The following is a 21,559-nucleotide window of genomic DNA, read 5'->3' as shown; positions in this document are numbered from 1 at the left end:
TCTCTGTCAAATAAATAAATAAAATCTTAAAAAAAAAAAAAGAAAAAAAAAAGGCAGGAAACATCCCAAGGCGGGGCTGAGGTCCAGATTCCGCCCTTACGTGGGTCACGCCCCTTTTGTCCAGACCAGGCCACCATCCATGCCCCCCCCACACACGAGGCGCACGCGCAGCGTCTTGCAGACGCGGAAGCAGAAGGAAGGGCATAGTCAGGTTGATGAAGTTCTAGAACCTAGGTGAGGTTCGGTGGGCTGAGGTCCGGAGCCGATGACCAAGAAAGAATTCTTGAGACATCTTTGGTGCAAAATGGTGGTTTATTAAAGCACAGGGACAGGACCCGTGGGCAGGAAGAGCTGCTGCTCTGGGTTGTAAGGGATGGCAGGTTATATACCCTGTGGTTGGGGGAAGGTGAGGGGAAGGGAGGTTTCAACGGAGTTTTCATATGTTAAAGAGGGCCTACAAGGTGCCAGGATGTCCCAGGCCTACCGGAGGCCTTGCCTTTGCAGCTGGATCAATGTTGTCTTTAGACCAGCCATTAACATTAAGATAGTTGGGAGACTTTTTGGTGGGTTGTCAAAATCCTGCTATCAATCATCTTTGTTAGTGAGATTTAGGACATTTCTAAGCCAAGGGAGACTCCTGTCTAGCAGGATTGTGAGCTCTGCAAGTTAACTATTTGCTTATTGTTCATGGCAGTCATGAGGGATGCTACACATAGGACTGAGGGGGAGCGGATGGAGGAGGGGTACAAGGCGCCAGCTTTTGTTTTGTCTTCAGCCAGCCTCATGCTCCCTCATCAAGAACACTACCCAAGCTTCCTTGTTGAAGTGGTTTTTTTTTTCATTTCGGGAATGCTTGACCTTCAGGGATGTGGCCATTGAATTCTCTCAGGAGGAGTGGGAGTGTCTGGACCCTGCCCAGAGGGCCTTGTACAGGGGCATGGTGGTGCAGAACTACCGGAACCTGGTCTCCCTGGGTGAGGATAATGTCCCTCCAGAAGTCGGAGGCTGCCCCAGTGAGTCTCTTAGGAGCCCTTGGCCTGAGACTGAGGCCGTGTACCTTCTGACGTGAACAAGTTTATGAGGCAGCATGTAGACTTTCACCTCGCCCTGTCTTCAGATGATCTCCCCACTCGACCCTAGCTTAGGGGCACTGCCAAAAACTGAGTAGGAAGAAACCTTACAGCAAACTTTAAAAAATATCTGATTCTGGATCCACTTTTATCCCAGTACTTTTGACTCAGTAGTTCTTGGAAGAGAGCTGGATATCAATATTTAAAAATATCCCTTAAGCATTCAGAAGGACAGACTGAACAACTTTGTGAAAAATTTTTTTCTAGACACATCTGTAACGACCTCTCGTGTCAGCTGAACAAAGGGCTGGAATGTGTATTCTGGAAAAGACACAGCACATAATATTCCTTTCTTCTTCTAAGCAGGAATCCCTCTTCCTGACCTGAATAACACCTTTATTTTGGAGCAGGGGAAAGAGCCCCAGACTGTGGAGAGCAAGGTGAAAACAGTGAAAAAGACAAATGGGTGGGAACACAGGCAAGAGCTCAGAAGGGCAGAGAGGGGGCCGCACCATCAATAGTGTTTGGGGAGGGGCGCCTGGGTGGCTCAGTGGGTTAAGCCGCTGCCTTCGGCTCAGGTCATGATCTCAGGGTCCTGGGATCGAGTCCCGCATCGGGCTCTCTGCTCGGCAGGGAGCCTGCTTCCCTCTCTCTCTCTCTCTGGCTGCCTCTCCGTCTACTTGTGATTTCTGTCAAATTAATAAATAAAATCTTTAAAAAAAATAGTGTTTGGGGACCTTTCTCCCAGTGGGAGAGTTTTTCCTTCTTGTGATCTCTTGGAGGAAAGTTCACTTTCCTTCCCCTTGTCACCCCTTTCTTCAGACATGTGGAAGTGTAGCCTTACAACCTCTAGCTCATGCAAAGACCAAAGCAAAATCTTTATCATGACCTGTGGCTCCTATGACCTCTTTTTTAAAAAGATTTTTAAGTAATCTCTTCCCCCAGTGTGGGGCTCAAACCTACAACCCAGAGACAAGGAGTCGTATGCTGACTGAGCCAGCCCGGAACCCCCTGCCCCTATGACTTCTTTGGTCCCTTGACCTTAAGGAGCAGTGGGAGGCTGGTTTTAATTAAGGTCCTTGGCCTCAGTCCCATTCTTGTTCCCACTCCACACGGGTCAGAGCTGAAGACTCCCCAGTCCTGGCACCAGGGCTTTTCCAGGATCCACCCCATTCTGTATACTTGGGAGACCATCTCCTGGGGCTGGGAAACATCAGCATCTGGGGCCCCAGAGTTCTCTGCCTCTTCAAGACCCCCAGACGTTTCTTCAGTTCTGCTTTCACTGCACATCAGAAAGTGTGTCCGACCGGGGAGTAGGGTAGGGCTCTCGATCCAGCAGTAAAACTGCTTTCATGCTGCAGGACTATAAGCATGTCCACACCAAAACTCTGCTGTGACCTTTGCTATGTTGTGGTTTTGTTTCTTTTCTCTCAAAGTATTTTCTAATTTCCTTTGTTATACCTTCTTTGACCCATCGGATTTTTTTTTAAGACTGTTTAAAATTTTTCATGTATTTTTGAGCTTTGCAGTTTTCCTTCAGTTCTTCCTTTCTAGTTTCGTTCTTTTGTGGTTGGAGAAAATAGTTTGTATGATTTTGCTCTTTTTCAGTTTGTTGGGACTTGCTTCATGGACTGATAACAGGGTCTGTCCTGGAGAATGTTCCACATGCATGTAGAGAAGAGTGTATTTTGCTCTTACTGGGTGCAGTGTTTTGTGTTCGCTGGTACTCATCGGTTTCTAGTCGGGCTAAAATCGTCTGTATCCTTACTGAACTTGGGTCTAGCTCTGCTCTCCATTTTTGAAAGTGGGGCCTGCAAGTCCCCAAATACAATTCTAGAACAACTTTCATTTCTCCCTTCAAGTCTGTAAATGTTTCATGTAATTTGGGGTTTGCTTTTGTATATGTTCATATTTGTAATCCCTTAATGAGTTATCCTTTAAATTGTCTCATAAAAATTTTTACTTGTACATTTTGTCACTGGAAAATGAAAAAATTCATTAGATTAGATATATTACATTCCCACAATATTCCCAAGGTACTATATGAAAACTTGGCTCCTCTATATCCTGTCCTTCTCTTCTGTTACTGTCATAAAATTTTATCTCTATATATTGTGACCATCAATGTAGATTTAAAATAAGTTTTGTTTTTTAAATCAATAGGGAAAAAGAGGAGCAACAAACCAAAAATACAGTAATACAGTAACCCGATACACATGCACTGTCTTTATTACTATTCCTTATTTTTGATGTGAATTCAAGTTAGTCTCTTCCTTCATTTTAGCCTGGGGCATTCATTCCCTTTGCCATTTTTTAAAAAATTATTTTTATTAACATATAATGTATTATTTGCCCCAGGGTACAGGTCTGTGAATCATCAGGCTTACACACTTCACAGCACTCACCATAGCACATACCCTACCCTTCCTTTACCATTTTTTGTTGGGCAGGTCGACTAGCAAGGGAGTCTCAGTTTTGGTTTTTTGTTTGTTTTTTTCTGGCAATGTCTTAAGTTATCCTCTATTTTGAAGGATAGTTTTGAAGTATCCTGACAGTTTTTGCCAACTTCCTTGCTGTTTTTGTGGAGACATGCACTTACGATACTCAGTGATTTTCATACTGTTACTTTCACCCAGTTCTTTCTAATACTATTTGAAAACTGGTATTTCAGAAGCCAGTGGACATGGGTGTAACTTAGACTGCTGGGAATAGGTGGGAACTTTTCTTAACATGTTTTCCAATTCTTATCTTGTGTGCTTTTTCTGGAACATAAATCTTTTCTCTTGTTCTTATTAAGAGAGAAAGGATTAGAATTCCACCATCTATAATTTTATGTAATTGCAGTTATTTATTATTTACCTGTTGGTCTTATCTTGGTGTAATTGAAAAATTTCATTTACTAACTTGTCATTTACAGATTATGGATCTTAGCATCTAGTTTGGAATATGATGCAATTCATCAGTTGTTAATGTTCCAAAATGCCTATCCTGCAGAGTATAGATAGCTTTAGATACTAAGAATATTTTGTTATTCCAAAGATGTATTAAATTCTTCTTGATTTTTCTATTACACTTTGTTTTGCAATTCATAACTACCATTTATTTGTTAATTTTTTTAAGATTTTAAGTAATCTCTATACCCAACATGGAGCTCAAACTTACAACCCCGATATGTCACATGCTCTACTGACTGAGCCAGCCAGGCACCCTCATTAATTTTGTAAATGGATTATTTGCCCCGCCCCAATCTATTACTTCACATATAGCTGTGCTTCAGCATTTATTTGCATATAACAATTATACTGTAAATATGTATTTGTATGTTTCTTTTTTTTTTTTAATTTTAAAGAGAAAGAAAGGGGAGTAGGGGGAGATGGAGAGAAAAATCCAAGCAGTCTCTGTGCTGAGCCCAGTGTGGGGCTTTATCTCACAACCCTGAGATCACAACCCGAGCCCAAATCAAGAGTCAGACAATTAACTGACTGTACCACCCAGTCCCTCCAATATCTGTTTCTTTACAGTATGAGGCACCCACATTTGTCTACTGCTAATTGGTGTGTGTTTTGGTGTGGTGGTCAAAAAAAACACCTTCAGAACTTATGTAAATTTACATAGTGTGAACGATTTGGTCATACAGTGTTTGAAAATAAGTTTCCACGGCACCTAAGTGGCTCAGCTAAGCGTCTTACTCTTGAAATGATCCATCCTGGGTATGGAGCCTGCTTAAGAGTCTCTGTATCTTCCCCTCTGCCTCCCCTCCCCTTCTCTTAAAAAATAAACAAACAAACAAACAAACCACACACAGAGAAAGTAGACTTCCCTTAAAATAATTTGAAATACTCGTCATCTTTTATTAAAAGGGTTCTATTCTGTTCACTTTGCATTCTTATTAAACATTTGTAGATGTTGGCTGGGAAGTTTTTTATCTCTTCAATCTATTCACTTTTAGTGTAATATCCATTTTGCAACTCTAGTTAATGTGAAGACTATGGTTTTTTTATTATCTTTCAGATAGCTCTGCTAGATTCATGATTAAGGAATTATTACCACAGAAAGAAATTAATAACAGAGAATGATGCCAACCAGTGGTCTTGGGAAGACATGAAAGCCATGGCCTTGAGGATTTTGACTTCAGGGAAGTTTGGGGAAATATGTCTGATTTTGAGAGTAACTGTGGCTATGAAGAAAGAAATTCCAAAGGAGTACATGTGACAGATATTGTAAATCTTACTGGTAGAAAAGATAAACAAGACAGCAAATCCTGGATTAATTTACCTTTAAAGCAGCATGCTTCTTTAAGAAAAAGTACATATCAGTATTTTAAGCAAGGTAAGTCATTAGTAAAAAATTTGTTAAAAATAAAAAATAATATAGTCTATACAGGAAACAAGTATACAAAAATGTTTTGAAAATAGAATTGGGTTAAGCTTTCAGTCACATCTGGTTGAACTGTAGAGATTTCAAACTGAGGACAAAATTAATGAATGTAATCAAGTTGAAAAGTCTGTCAAAACTTGTTCTTCAATTTTGCCACTTCCAAGACTTCTTCCTGGTGTGAGAACCAACCTCTGTAATAAATATGGATGGGTTTTTATGTATCCTTCATTGTTCACACAGCACCAGAAAACAAAAATTAAAGAAAAACCATACAAATGTAATGAGTGTGAAAAGACTTTTAGCCATCATTCAGTCCTTACTAATCATCAGAGAATTCATTCTGAGCAGAGACCTTACAAATGTAATGAGTGTGGCTAAAGCCTTTAAGCAGTTCTCAAACCTCACAAGACACCAACGAATCCATACAGGAGAGAAACCATATAAATGTAGTATCTGTGACAAAGTCTTTAATCAAAATTCCCACCTTAAAAATCACTGGAGAATTCATACTGGAGAAAAACCACACAAATGTCATAAATGTGGTAAGGGTTTTATCAAATGTTCAGATCTCTGGCATCATGAGAGAATCCATACTGGAGAGAAACCTTACAAATGTAATGAATGTGGTAAGTGTTAGGGTCCGTGATCAAAGGAACGAGAATGATAAAAAGGGAAGGTCAAGCAAAGCTTTATTTCTCGCCAAGCATCAAGAATCAAACTGACTGGTCAGGGCTGTCTCTTATGAAAGGGTGACGACGATGACCCCGGCAAGTCCACTCCCAACCTGGCTGCTCTGGATGAGGCCTCTCTGCAGATGAAGCCACTCCGGAGGAGGCCACTCCCAGAATGAGACGTTGCTAATGAGGTCGCTGCCCGGACAGGGCTGCTCCCTGGACAGGGGCTGCTCCCAAAAGAGGCCACTCTGGAGGAAGCCTCTTGCCTGACGATGCTGTTCCCACAGGGCAGCTCACGGAGGAGGCCTCTTCCCAGATGAAGCCGCTCCCTGGAATGATGCTGCTCTGGCGAGGCTGTGGCTCAGGAACACAAGGCCGCTCGTTGCTTGGGGTGGCGAGGTTGCCCACAGCGGGGTTGCTGGTGTCTAGGCCATTCCCCGCAGCGACGCTGCTGAGGGCCGTGGTGTGTGGGCGGGGCTGGTGTTGGGGCCACTGGCGTCTGAGGCGCAGGCGTCAGGGCCACTAGCGGCTCAAGGCCGCAGGTGGCTCGGGGCCCCTGGTGTCTTGGGGCCGCAGGTGGCTGGACCACTGGCGGCTGGACCGCTGGCGGCTCGGGGCCACAGGCGTTGGGACCGCTGGCAGCTCAGGGCTGCAGGTGTCGGGACCGCTGGCGGCGTGACCGCTGGTGGCGCGGGGCCGCAGGTGTCGGGACCACTGACGGCTGGGAGCCGCTGGTGGCGGGACCGCTGGAGTCTCGGGGCTGCTGGCATCTTGGGGCTACTGGCGTGGAGGGACCGCTGGCGGCTCAGGGCTGCAGACGGCTGGACCGCTGGCCCCCAGACCGCTGGTGGCGTGACCGCTGGCGGCTCGGGGCTGCAGGCATGGGACCGCTGACAACTGGGGGCCGCTGGTGTCGGGGCTGCAGGGATCAAGGGGCCGCTGGCGGCTGGACCCTGGCAGCTGGACCGCTGGAGGCGGGACCGCTGGCGGTGCTTACAGCTCTTACAAGAGGTGTTACAGCCTTTATAGCTCTTATAAGAGCTGTTACAGCTCTTCTGCTTCTGCCAACTCTTTCTTCAGCTCCCGTCAACCCTTTCTTCAGCTTCCGCTGACTCCAGCTCCTGCCAACTTTCTTCTGCTTCCTTCTTCTTCTTCCAACAGCTCTCCTGCTTCTTCCCCCTGGCAGCCTCGCAGACCAACCTTTATGAGGGTGGTTGAGCCCCGCCCCTACACAGGCAGCCAATTGAATCCCAATTCCCCCAGTGGATATACGCGTGCCCAACCAATTGGACATCTCCACCCAGCCTGCCCCGCCCCTACATCCGGGGTCCACAAGCAAGTTCCTCTGGGAGGGGCAGGCCCTTACAGTAAGGGTTTTACCAAAGGTTCCTATCCTTGGGATCACGAGAGAATTCATACTGGAGAGAAACCATACAAATGTACTGAATGTGGCAAGGTTTTTAGGCAGTGGTCTACCCTCAGGATTCACCGAAAAATCCGTACTGGTGAGAAACCTTATAAAGGTAATGAGTGTGGCAAGGCTTTTAAGCAATGCTCACGCCTCACTAAGCATCAGAATGTACATCCTGGAGAGAAGCCACACAAATGTACTGTATGCACCAAGACTTTTATCCGCATTTCAAGCCTTATGAAACATCAGAAAATCCATTCTGGAGAAAAACCATACAAATGTAATGAATGTGGTAAGGCTTTTTCCCAAAGTTCAAGTCTTGTGGAACATCAGAGAATTCATACCGGTGAGAAACCTCACCAATGTAATGAGTGTGGCAAAGCCTTTACTGTCCAGTCAAGCTTAAACATAAAAAAAACCATACTGGTGAGAAGTTATATTGTAAGTGATATAGTGATACAATGATATAGTGATACATAGTGATATAGTGATGTTATATTATAAGTGTAATGAATGTGATAAAACATATATATAGCTTATACACCTTACTAGACATTGGAAAATCCAAACCAAAAAGAAACATGAATCTAGTATATGTGATAATGCTTTTATTCAAAGCTCAAGCTTGGGGGCTCATCAGAGAATTCGTGGAACAGAGAAATCTTACAAATGTAGTGAGTGTGGCAAATCCTTTAACTGGTATTCTCGCTTACTCGACATCAGAGAATCCATACTGGAGAGAAGCCATATAAATGTATTGTGTGTGGCAAAGCCTTTAGTCAAAATTCAAACCTTACAATTCATCAGAGAATTCATACTGGAGAGAAACCACACAAATGTATTGTGTGTGGTAAGGCTTTTATCAAATGTTCACCCCTTTGGGGTCATGAAAGAACGCATACTAGAGAGAAGCCATACAAATGTACTGAATGTGGCAAGGTCTTTAGACAACGGTCTGACCTCAGCATTCACCAAAGAGTTCATGCTGGAGAGAAAGCTTAGAAATGTAATGAATGGCATAAATCATTTAACCATTTCTCACAATACACTATGCAATAGAGAATTTATAGTAGAGAGAACTATGTCTAAGTCCAAGATTAATCTCACATGTTAAATTCTTCACAGTAAGTAAAAGTCAAATTCATTTGAAGACTCATGAGATGAGTGTCAGTGGAGCAAGAAGAGCTTTGGGAATGTAGCATTCCTTTTAAAAATACTTACATTACTTGCATTTCCTTGAAAGCCCTGCATCACTCACTACTGATGTCTTTTGATCTGCAGTTAGAATTTGTTGATGTTATACCTTCATTACATTTTTCATGCGTTACCATGATGGTCTCTGGAGGCAGATCAGTAAGATAAAAGGGCCTATTTTATTAAACAGGAATCATCACATCCATGTATCTTGAAGGAACACTGAACTTTAACATACAGTGTTTTGTGGAATTGAAGGAGTACATGGGTTGGGCAGAGAATATATGTAAAACATTGATGTAAATAATAACATGTTCAGGATCCCTTCTAAAGATTAGTCTGTATAACAGAGGGCCACGGGATCATCAAAAACCATTGCTCTGCCAGAGGAGCATGAAACAGCAGACTCTGAGACAGAAAGATGGATTTTCTTGATAGGTTGGGAGGGATTGCCTATTGAATAGAAATAATGGTGAAATGACAGTCATCCTCTTCCTTTTATGAAAATAGTGCTTGTATATCGAAGAGGAGTGAAAAGTTAGTCTTATTTTGGGGGAACTAAAGAGAGCAATTATCAGGAGAACTTAATCAAAACAACCAGAATGCAGCGTACAGGTATAGGATTCCCATTTAACCACTACACTGATGCCGTTTTACTCAGAATGTATCATACTTATATTTTAAGTAATAAAATTAAATTATTTTTTCAAAACTCTAAATGAATCGTGTTTTTTTCCCCTCTCAGATCAAGTCTATGCTGTTTCCTTACAGTACTTCATAACAAACACGAACACTACATCTTCAGGTTTGTTGAGGCTGAGAGGCATCTGCAACAATTTTTCTTCCATGATGGCATCAAACGACATACAATTTTATGAATATATACTCATCATTTGCTTGAGTTATTCTCTCCACAGTCTGCTGCTTGGATATTTATTTATGTGGCTGTGATTACCATACCACAGCAGTGCAACTTCAGACCCTCCCTCTAAATATCTGAAACGCAGTTCGTGAACATGCACTTGATGGCATTTCCATGTGCCTTCTGTTATGCCTACGTGAGACCCATGACTTGCAGTGGCCTTGATGTGTATGATGTGTATGTGTGTGTAATTTTTAAAAATACATTTTACTATGTAATCTCTACACCCAAGATGGGCTTTGAACTTAAAATCCCAAGATCAAGAGTCACATGTTTTACTGACTGAGCCAGCCAGGAGCCCAGAGGCAAATATATTAAGCATATGAGAAGTGTTAGGAAATAAAATTTCAGGAACAGAGATTAATAGGCACAATCTCCCCCCAACTTGGAGCTTTCCTTGGAGTACTTTGGAAAGATCACTGATCGAGTCTTTCCTTAACAATTAACACATACACCTGAGAATACAGTGGGTTGGTTTGTTTGTAGGCCAACTATGAACTTTACATATTGACCCCCTCAGAAGTAGTTCATCACAAGATGAACCCCTCCAAAATCTAGTCTTGGGTGTCAAGACTGATAATGCTAGACACCAAGAGGGGATAAAAATGTTTAATGCATAATGAGACATCCCAGGGAGAGAAGGGCAGGTTTCCAAAGTCGTCAGAAAAATAGCTTGAGAGCAAGAAAATGAGACTCATTTTATGAGGTGGTCCTGCAAGAGGTCTGCTCTTCCTGAGAGCACCAAACTAAAGGGCACGTGGGCTTCTACGTTCGACCACTTGTGGAATAGAAGGGATAAAGGAGGATACACTGAATATGCGGTCTGGGGTGGGTTTGTTTATGTATGTATGTATGTATTGATCAATTATACCGTAAACTGCACCAGAGACAGGGAAAGCAGCTGAGAGAGGGTTGAGACTTAAAAGCTGTCTATGGTCAAATAGCAAAACAAACAAAAAAGAAAGTGGAATGAGATTCTAATATAACACAGAATATTTACTGTCAAGCCTCCTGATTGCTTGGTTACGAAAGACCAGTTTTATTCATGCTAATAACTTCTTGCACATCCTTTCCTGCTACAGAAGTACGACCCTTTACCCAGTATAATTTGAAAGTGAAATACGGAAATGCTATGTAGATAAACTGCCTACCATGCTTTTATGCTAGTTTCACAATCATTAATGTATGGAACTGTTCATCAGGCAATACATAGGATTCAATAATCTTACTAGAAGAGTTTTTCAAAGGCTGTAAAAATCTCAATTTGATTTTACTATTAAGCATTACATGATTCTTTTGACTCTAGAAAAATTCCTTTTTATTTAGAAAATTTTTCATAACCTACTTTATATTTAGTTTACACATTTTCCCTGTATTACTACACTGAAAATTTTGGGGAAAAAATACATGAGTTAAAGAATCTTTTAAGAGTTGTATAACGTGAAAGTGAACCCAGGACAGTAAGAAGTACAGAGTAAGTGTTCTATAGATATGAAGAACAAGAGTCCTTTTATATCTTTAATTCAATGAAAGAAGTGGGACAGTATGAAACCATGAACTGGAAACTAGTAAGATGGAGCCAGGAAACCTTCTGATACCCCACAAATCTAACACCAGTGTTTGGGGAACACAGTATGTTCATTTTACCTTAAAATCACTTCCAGTTCTAAAAAAAACAAAAGCCATCTCCAATTCTTCTGTTATTATTGCCATAAGATTAATCATCTCTGTCCTTCATTATTTCAATGGACACTGGACCTTCTATCTCCAAGTCCTCGTAGTACAGGGTCAAGATGTCAAGTTTTTTTCTAAGTTCAATGTGAAGCTATTAGAAGTTTTTACTTGATTTAATAGGACGTCATACCATAAAATCCACTCTTAAAATGTACAATTCAGGGGCAAGGATGTCCCCTCCACCATTCTTATTTAACATTGTGCTGGAAGTCCTAGCTAATGCAATGAGAAAAAGAAGTGCACAGGACAGTCATTAGGAAGCAAGAAATAAAACCGTCTTGTCCACAGATCATACAGTCTATGTAGAAACTGCACGGAATCAATAATAGCAAGACTGAAGGGCACAAGTGTCATACAATGTCTGTTTGTGTTACCCTATGTTGTGTTATCCTATGGAGCAATTCTCCCCCACAATGTGATGTGTGGAAGGGTGCTTTTGGGAAATAATGACTATGTACGAGTGGAACCCTCACAAATGAGACTAGTGACGTAGTACAAGGGACTTCAGAAAGCTCTTCTACTCTCCACCATACGAGAATCCAACAAGATAGGCTTTTGCAGCCAAGAATACGGCTCTCACCCATACCTAATTAGCCAGCACATTGATCTTGGTCTTCCCAGCTCCAAAGCTGTGAGAAACAGCTGTTGCTTATAAGCCACCTAGTCTAGGTTACTTTTTTTTATAACAGCTCAAACTGACTACGACAGTATACAAGTGGAATTCGAAATCAGTAACACAATAACTTTACACTAGAACCAGAAAAGACCCTACACTTAGGTATAAATCTAACAGAGTATGCACAGGATCTACATGAGGAAAGCTACAGAGCTGATTAACAGAATCAAAGAACTAAATGAAGAGATTATTCAGATACAGGGACAGGAAGACTCCATATTTATGAGATGTCAGTTCTTCACTAATCAACTTACAGATTCAATGCAATCCCAAACTAGAAAGCAACTGATTCTGTGAATATCAACAAACTGATCCTAAAGTTTGTATGGATAGTCAAAAGATGCAGAGTAGCAAACAAAATACTGAAGGAATGAACAAAGTCAGAGGACTGATACCACTTGATTTCAAGGCTTCATATAAATGTACAATAATAAAAACAGTGTGGTTTTGGCGAACAGATACACAAACTGACCAAAGGAACATAATGGAGAGCTCAGAAATGGACCCATACAAATAGAGCCAACTGATCTTTGACAAAGAAGCAAAGGCAGTATGATAGAGAAAAGGCAGTCTTTTCAACAGATGTGCTGAAGCAAATGGGACATCGATCTTCCAAAACAACAACAAAACTGCATCTTAGACATAGGTTCCCTATTCCTTTCACAAAATTCAACTCACAATGAATCACAGGTGTAAATGTGAAATGCATAACTATAAAATTCTTAGAAAGATGACACAAGAGAAAATCTAGATAACCTTGGCTTCATGATGACTTTTTCTGACTTAACACTAAAGGAGTGGAGGCAATAATAATTCGGGTTTCATCAAAATTAAAAACTACTGTTCTGCAAAACACACTGTCAAGAAAAAGAAAACAAGCCACAGGTTGGGATAAAATATTTGTAAAGCACATTTCTAAATGCACTGTTACCCGAAATGTACAAAGAACACTCTCAGAGCACAGCAATAAGAAAACAATAACAGCAATGGTCACGGTCGCAAAACTGTGGAAAGAACCAAGATGCTCTTCAACGGACTAATGGATAAGGAAAATGTGGTCCATATACACTATGGAGTATTATGCCTCCATCAGAAAGGATGAATACCCAACTTTTGTAGCAGCATGGATGGGACTGGAAGAGATTATGCTGAGTGAAGTAAGTCAAGCAGAGAGAGTCAATTATCATATGGTTTCACTTATTTGTGGAGCATAACAAATAGCATGGAGGACATGGGGAGTTAGAGAGGAGAAGGGAGTTGGGGGAAATTGGAAGGGGCGGTGAACCATGAGAGACTATGGACTCTGAAAAACAATCTGAGGGCTTTGAAGTGGCGGGGGGTGGGAGGCTGGGGTACCAGATGGTGGGTATTATAGATGGCACGGATTGCATGGAGCACTGGTTGTGGTGAAAAAATAATGAATACTGTTATGCTGAAAAAAAAAAATACTCTCATCATACAATCTAGCACTCACATTCTTTGGTATTTAAACAAATGAGTTGAAAACTTATGTCCACGTAAAACCCAGCACAGGAGCATTTATAGGAACTTATGCATAACTGCCCAAACTTGGAAGCAACCAAGGTGTGTTTCAGTAGGTGACTAGTTAAACAAGCTGTAATATATCCAGAAAATGGAATACTATTCATTGCTAAAAGAACTATCAAGCCAGAAAAAGACATGGAGGAATCTTAAAAGCGTATTACAAGGTGAGAGACTCCAATCTGCAAAGGCTACATATTGTATGGTTCTAAGGACATGTCATTCTGGAAAAGGCGAAAGTATGGACATGTACATTTGGACAGGCAGAACTACGGATAGGCAAAACACTTTCCCACATAAACCAGTGGGCCAACCACTCTACTAATCTTGACACGTGAGCTAGGACCCATAAATAGTGAGTTATTCCAGAGCTAATACCATTTTGATCTTCACATGTAATGTTTTCTTCAGTAGGTTTCTCCTCCTCTAGGCATGGTTTGTGTCTGTTACTGCACCATAATTGCACAAATAGCACACACACCCTGCCTTAAGATTTTCTGCTCTAGATTCCACGGGTTTACACAGGTGGTGGTGGAGTGAACTTCCATCCAATCCAGCTGGTCTCCTGAGTCAGTCATCAATGAAGGACATATTGTCACGCTAATAAAAAGAGATCTATCACATGCATTTAACTGCCACACATTTTCCAGGGAGATGATTCACTAAGCATCTCTACTGAAACACTCCCTGTTTAGACATTTGTAGAGCTGATGTGCGGCATTGAAGACGGCAAGGAGCGTGGATCAGCGGTCACACTCATCTGTGCACATGTGGATTGTCTTGGTGGTTCTTGAGTCAAGGTGGTTCTTGCTGCACCACCGTGGTGGCACTTGGGCTGTTGATGCCTATTTAGGTAATCAACACAATAGTTAGGTTCCTTCGGAGTTATAATGTGAAGACGACTCCTCACTGGGATGTCATTCTGGGGTGGCTTCTGTGAGGGTGATCAGATTTGGCTTCAGTCTTGAGGGCTCTCACTTTTAACAAGAAGAGACCAGAGCTCCCTCTCCCTACCCCATGAGGATACAGCAGGGAAGATGACGGCCTCCCAACCAGAGGACCCTTGGGACATAGAAAACCTACCAGAAACTTGATCTTGGATCCTCTAATGTGGCAGTGGAAATAGTGGCTTAGTGTGTCAGACCCTGAGAAAGAGATGTTGGGGGTCTGGACTCTCAATTTGTAAGTCTGCACAAAAAGGGGGGCCCCTATAAAGGCCTTTCCTATTTCTATGAAATGGTTAGTCATGGGAGAGGCAGCCTCTTGCTTACAGCAAGGTCACAAATGTCAGAGCACCAAGAGTACAGAAAATAAAGTAAATGTAAAGGCCCTGTACTGAATGGATTCCAAATACAGAAATACAAGGTCTAATTTAGAAAAGACACATACAGGGGCACCTGGGTGGCTCAGTGGGTTAAGCCGCTGCCTTCGGCTCAGGTCATGATCTCAGGGTCCTGGGATCGAGTCCCGCATCGGACTCTCTGCTCAGCAGGGAGTCTGCTTCCTCCTCTCTCTCTCTCTGCCTGCCTCTCTGCCTACTTGTGATTTCTCTCTGTCAAATAAATAAATAAAATCTTTAAAAAAAAAAAAAAAAGAAAAGACACATACAGTTAGAGCGGAGCATTTGTCAGAAAAGAAAACAGGTTCTGTGGGACCTTCTTTCCTGTTCTGAACTTCAGCCTCCTCTCTCTCCTGCATCTCTCCCCAGATGGATGTGCAGCTCTAGGTCCCCAGTGAAGCCTTGGGCTGACATGAGAGACAGATCCTAGGGAGAGGGGAACTCTCTGGCTCTCAGGGATGGCCTTCTGGATGCTGCAGGTAAGCACTCATCACTATCCCTGGCTTGAGGTAAGGGGGAGGCTTCTGGTCACTAACGAGTCTGTCCATGGTCTCCCTGGAGCCACTGCTGAGGTGACCTCCTCTGATGTTTACAGTTTGTGTTTCGGGTGTGTACTTGCTTCTTCCCTAAGATTGGGCCAAGATCTGTCTGGTTCCTAGCTTTCATTGTCCCTACTGTTTACAACAAGAGCTCAGGCTGTCAGTGGATTTGGACTTTTTCAGAGGCTGATTCACGGAGACTTTTTGAAAAGGAATTTCCAGTCTTTGCTCTTCTGGAGTGAAGTCACTGACATATATGCCTAAGCTTGCCCTTTCCATGGCAGGAATGGATTATTTTGTGCTCAAATATTTCTGCTTTATGTTTGAAAGGATCATGGGAACTCTTCCCTCTGGAATGGGAGATCCTAGTTCTGCATTCTGTCCTTAATACCCTGATTTCAACCTTGTACAATCATCTGTCCCTCCAGCTGGGGCTGAATTCTCATCCTGGATCTTTGGAGCCTGCAGCTTTGGGGTGCTGGGATCCAGCTACATAGGGTGTTCCCACAGCCTTCCACAGGGCTCTAACAGCACCTGGGATGTTAGCAGATTTTTACCAAACATGGCTTGGAGATGAGCCAGTGAGACAGTAAAAGCTGAGCTGCTGAGGAGGGCACTGTAGTGGAACCACTTTGAAATTGGTGCTGGGACTCTACCTCTAAATTTAACTTCAACTTACCATCAGAACAGCTTGTGGGGCACCTGGGTGGCTCATGGTCATGATTCAGGTCACAATCTTGGAATCCTGGGATCAAGCCGCTCAGTGGGGAGTCTGCTACTCCCTCTCCCTCTGCCACTCCCCTGCTTGGGCTCTAATAAATAAGTAAAATATTTTTCTTAAAGAAACAGCTTGTTAACAATGACTTTCCTACTATGTTGGCAACCAGCTTCATGGTGGAGGAGAGCATGGTGTGGTTACTGGAGCGCTTAGTGGCTCCTGATCCCCATTTAACTTTGGAAGGGTTGCCACCATGTCTCAGGTCTTCCTTAATGTTAGCTAAGGATCAAGGGGACTCTCAGCCTTAACTTCTTCCCTGAACTTCTAACATTCTTGTTGCCTTAGGTGTTGCCATTCCTTACCTACAGCCTGTAGTTCCTTGTACTGCAAACAAATCTGTCCTCTGCCCCAAATGGGACAGTCTCCCTAAGACCTAAGACTTTTTTTCCCCCTATAGAATATCTATGAACTAAAGTCCACGATAAAAGCTGCCGGTGCCATTGCCCAAAAGGCCTGCACATGCATAGGAATCCATGCAGAACTGCCTCCCAACCATATCCACCCCTCACTGCCTGACTGTAGTCACGCTTACGTGATGTGCCCACGAGTACACTCTTGGGAAACCACTGATTCACCTGTGAAGCCAGCACCAAATCCACTCAATTTCACTCAAAAATCATTTTATGAAACTACTGTTTTCAGGATACTAGGCATCAGAATGAGATCAGCTGCTGTATTCCCTTCTATTATGCCCATGTATGTCCCATACTGAAATGGCTGATGAAACACCAACACCCATCAGTGTCCTCCTTTGAATGGCATGCGGCATCTCCTTACATTCATTACTGACTTTTCCAGAATGAGGAATGAATTCACAACAGGATGGGGCGCCTGGGTGGCTCAGTCCTTAAGAGTCTGCCTTTGGTTCAGGTCATGATCTCAGGCTCCTGAGATCGAGCCCCACATTGGTCTCCCTGCTTGGCAGGAAGCCTGCTTCTCCCTCTCTCACTCCCCCTGCTTGTTTCCCTCTCTCGCTGTGTCTCTCTCTGTCAAATAAATAAATAAAATCTTAAAAAAAAAACAAAAAAACCAGGATACTGTCCAGAAACATTTAATTTATTTTTTTCTGGTACGGTTAAAGGATTTTCTGTTCCTTATCCAGGAAGAGTTGAGCCTGGGTATAGCAGAGACTTGACTCATGAGCAGAAAGGGACTGACAGTTGGAAAACACACAGAAATCACCACAGCGGTATTCACCAGTCACCATCTGAGATTACAAATAAAAGCAATATAAGCATGAAAGATGGAGGAGAGGAAGTAAAAAGACATAAAGGTGGTCACCAGGACAAGGATACTCTGGGTGGCTTTGGACTCAGCAGAGGATCTGGGGGAGACATTATTAGGCCTGTGAATGTGTTGAACCCGCTGTCTGTGCCTGTGCAGGATGAAAACCATGGAGCCACAGGCCCAGATCATGAGCCCAGAAAATGAAACTTCAGAGAGTATTATCAACAGTGCATACGTTGGGGCTGTGATTGTCTCATGATCTATAGTAAAACAGTACCGTAAATAGCCTTTGTTTGTGATGTTTTTCATGCTCCATTTATCAGACACATAACAACACATACACATGAAAAATTAAATTTACAAATATGTACATGATCAGCAGAGGGAGATGGAGAGGCCAATATACTTTGGGGCTTTGACTTTAAGATCCTTCCAACAGGAGTTCATGGGGCTGATCATGATGGTCTGGAACATGCTCAAGAGGCAGATGCTACTAATGGACACGCCCCTGCTCATTCTCTGAACATATAAAAGACGTTTGTACCCAAATTTGCTGGAAAAATGTTTCAACCCAAAAGTCATCATTGTCTGGGGGACTCCCTTAGAGAGAATGACCATGGAGTTGGATATGATCAGGTGCTTGAGAATCAAATGGGTACACCTCACCCTGCATTTGGTGTGGAAAAGGAACAGGTAATGGTAAAAAAGAAAGAAATGACCCACAATTCCAACTATCATCAGTGACAAGAAGATTATTCCCATTATCAAATCCCTGGAAGATATTCTGTCATTTAACATGTTTTCCTAAAAATTATGGCAACAAGCATTCCTCTGAGCAACAAGGCCAACTGAAATTTTGACACCCAGATTCACTTTCACTGTGCACTCCTGCTCGATTGCCAAAACTGTCAGAGATGGGAAGAGATGGAGATCTAGTACATTTCATGTAAAAATCAGCAGTAGGGATGAGGGGATGTTAACCTGGGAGAGGCAATGACAAATGAGACCAAATGGAAAGAAAGAATAATACAAGATTTTTAGAAGAAGTTGAAATTCACTAGCCCTATTGGAAAAAAGAAAACTTGATCACTACTAGTACCATAAACCAAGTCAATTGTGAATAGATTGCTGATCTAAATATCAAAGACATAATAGGTTTTTTGAGAAAAATTAAAAAAAAAAACCCTTTATTTGGCCTTTGAACAAAATATTTCTTGTACAGCACTGAACATATTAATCACATGGGAAAATTATTTTATAGTAAATTTAGAGGGGTTTTTCATCAAAACACCCCCACCACACACACAATCTATAATTAGCACAGAGAATTCTTAAAGACTATGCAGCAGAATAAACAACAGAGAAACCGTTCCTACAAACACTTGTGGAGGGTATTATGCTAAATGAAATATGTGGAATGTGAGGAATAGTGCAGAGGCTCAGAGGGGAAGGGAGGGAAAACTGAATGGGAAGAAATCAGAGAGGGAGACAAACCATGAGACACTCTGGGCTCCAGGAAACAAACTGAGGGTTGTGGAAAGGGAGGTGGGTGGGGGAACAGGGTAACGGGGTGATAGGCATTAAGGAGGGCACATGATGTGATGAGCACTGGGTCTTATATGCAACTAATGAATCACTGAATATTATACCAAAACTGAAGATGTACTATATGTTGGCTAAGTGAATTTAAATTAAAACTTCAAAAAAGAGGTTATTCAAGAGATACCACATGAAAATGTTCAATGTCTGTAGTTAGAAAAATTTCAAATATAACACTACTGCCTGGTGCCATCAAACACTACCCAGAAATCTAAACTCAGAGTGAGAGAAATTTCGGCAAAGATATGGATCCACCAAGAATCTCATACACTGCTGATGGGTGTTAAAATTAGTACAAACATTTGGAAACTGTAGTACCATCTATTTTCACTGTCCCACAAATACACTCACCAAAAATTTGTACAGGTATCCCCAAAAGACTGGTTACAGAACTTACATACCAGCATTACTCACTACTCACAACAGCCCAAACTCAGGAAACCCATTTCTCATTAACAGGAGAAGCAATCCATGAATGGTTTCATATTCACATGGAGTCTTCTACAGCAAAGCCAAATGCCAACGATAATATGAAACAACACAGATAAATTTTGAAAAGTCATATGGCATGAGGAAGAAGTCATAATAACACATTTCATGCAGGATAAGTCCATTTATGTTAAAGTAATCTAATCTTTCAAATGTTGGAAACTTATGAACTTATTCCCAAACATTCCAATCCTACAGATATAGCCAAGAAAATGATGCCTATGGGAATAGTGACTTAGTGGGGGCACAACAGGATATCTGGGGGTTTGAAAACATTCTGTTTCTCATCTAGGAACTGTGTACATAGGTGTGGTCACTTGCGAACTCCCAGTGAGTTGCACAGTTGAAATGTACATAACTTTACTTTTTAAAATACAAATCACCAAAGTAAAATTGCACGGAGATGAGAAGGTTCTTCCTGTGAATATGTTCAGCCTGCTCACAGAGTCTGTACAGAAAGAAACTTATAGACCTAAACGCTTAGATTTGAGCCCAACAATGAACATCACAGAACTGTAACACTGCTACTCAGAGTAAGTCTGAGATTTTGTGCACTGAAGCATCCTAAATCTTTGTTCTTTCTGATGAGTTTGTTGCTCTGTCATGGGAGAAAGGATATTTACCAACACATACAAGGTCCAGTAGAGAAAACGGAAATCCCAATATCCTGGGGAGGTTTCACATTTTCACCCGCCTGGAGGTCCCAGGGCTGCTCCTGATGATTGGAGATGCAGAAGAGGCAGCTGGTACCAATGGACACACCCTGCCAACTCTTGAGGACAGCAAACTGATGTGTACTCAAAATTCATGGGAGAATGTTTCAATTAAATGCTGCGAATATCCTGAGACACCTGTAAAAGAAAATGACCAATAAGCAACTATACTCAGATAAGGATCACATCTTGGGACCTCATCTTAGATTCCCTGTAGAAAAGGAAGAGATGATGAGAAAGAAGTGAGAAAATCCCCAGAACCAATCACGATGTCTGATGAGGAAACCATTCTCGTGACTAAACCCTGGAGTCATTCTGACAGATCCCAGTAACTGTAAAGTTCCTCAAAATCAGAAGATCCCACCCTGGAACAGGTCCTGGTGGCTACAAATATCCTATCAACTAAAATCCATGAGCTCTGGGAAACACGTTTACTTCAGCATGGCTCTGCTAAGATGCTTCCCACTGTGGAAAAAAGAACCTTCCAACAGCCCATTACATGCATGAATCAGAGCTATCAAGCCATAAATTTGGAATCTCTTCTATTTTCCTACCTGCATGATGTAGGTGCTGACATTATTTTCATTGTAGCGATAAGGACAACTTAGGTACAGAGGGTAAAGCAATCTAAGTTCACATGGTGGTTAATTAAAGGCCAACTAGTGACTAGAGCCTAGCCGGCTGGTGCCAAGACAGTGTCCAAACCTCTGTGCTCTATGAACAAAGTATGTCGCCTGTGCTTTCAAATAATCCAGACCTGTATTTCATTTCATACTCTTCCATTTTCCTATCAGTTGTATTTTATTTTATAATCTCAGCTGTAACAAGAATCCATCTTTCACTAAGAATATTTTCTCTGTGAATAAGATACATAAATAAAGTTTTCTTTTTTTAAAAGATTTTATTTGAAAGAGAAAGAGAGAGGGACAGAACCCATGAGCAGGGGTAGAGACAACAGGAGAGAGACAAACAGGCCCCCACTGAGCATGGAGCCCAACGCAGGGTTAGGTCCCAGAACACTGAGATCATGACCTGAGCCAAAATCAGACATTTAACTGATTGAACCACCCCGGAGCCCCATAAATAAAGTTTTAGTATCATAATGAAGTGTAGGTCCACCAATTATAGGCTAATTCTACGTCAAACATCCCTGTGCCGACACATTGGGTAAACACAGTATCTACTAAACCATACTTTTTTGACAGTATAGTCATTTCCTGTCACACAAGGAACAAAATTCATGGCCTCCATCACACAAACTAAAGCATCATATTA

General features: G+C 42.1%; 1 protein-coding gene and 1 pseudogene across 1 annotated transcript; one reads left to right on the top strand and one right to left on the bottom strand.

Annotated features, from left to right (window-relative positions):
- Positions 1-139: 139 nt before the first annotated feature.
- On the top strand, positions 140-7,981 carry LOC116580050 (zinc finger protein 883-like). Its single transcript, XM_032326084.1, is given in 7 exon segments — positions 140-234; positions 865-1,013; positions 1,437-1,510; positions 5,454-5,822; positions 5,824-6,079; positions 7,426-7,935; positions 7,938-7,981. Coding segments are annotated over 7 exon segments (1,497 nt in total).
- Positions 7,982-17,270: 9,289 nt separating this feature from the next.
- On the bottom strand, positions 17,271-19,003 carry LOC116579153 (annotated as a pseudogene).
- Positions 19,004-21,559: the final 2,556 nt, after the last annotated feature.

The sequence above is a fragment of the Mustela erminea genome, chromosome 19 (genome assembly GCF_009829155.1).
Source record: "Mustela erminea isolate mMusErm1 chromosome 19, mMusErm1.Pri, whole genome shotgun sequence".
NCBI lineage: Eukaryota > Metazoa > Chordata > Mammalia > Carnivora > Mustelidae > Mustela > Mustela erminea.
The sequence above is the reverse complement of the archived record's forward strand: the minus strand, read 5'-3'. Positions and strand labels throughout refer to the sequence as shown.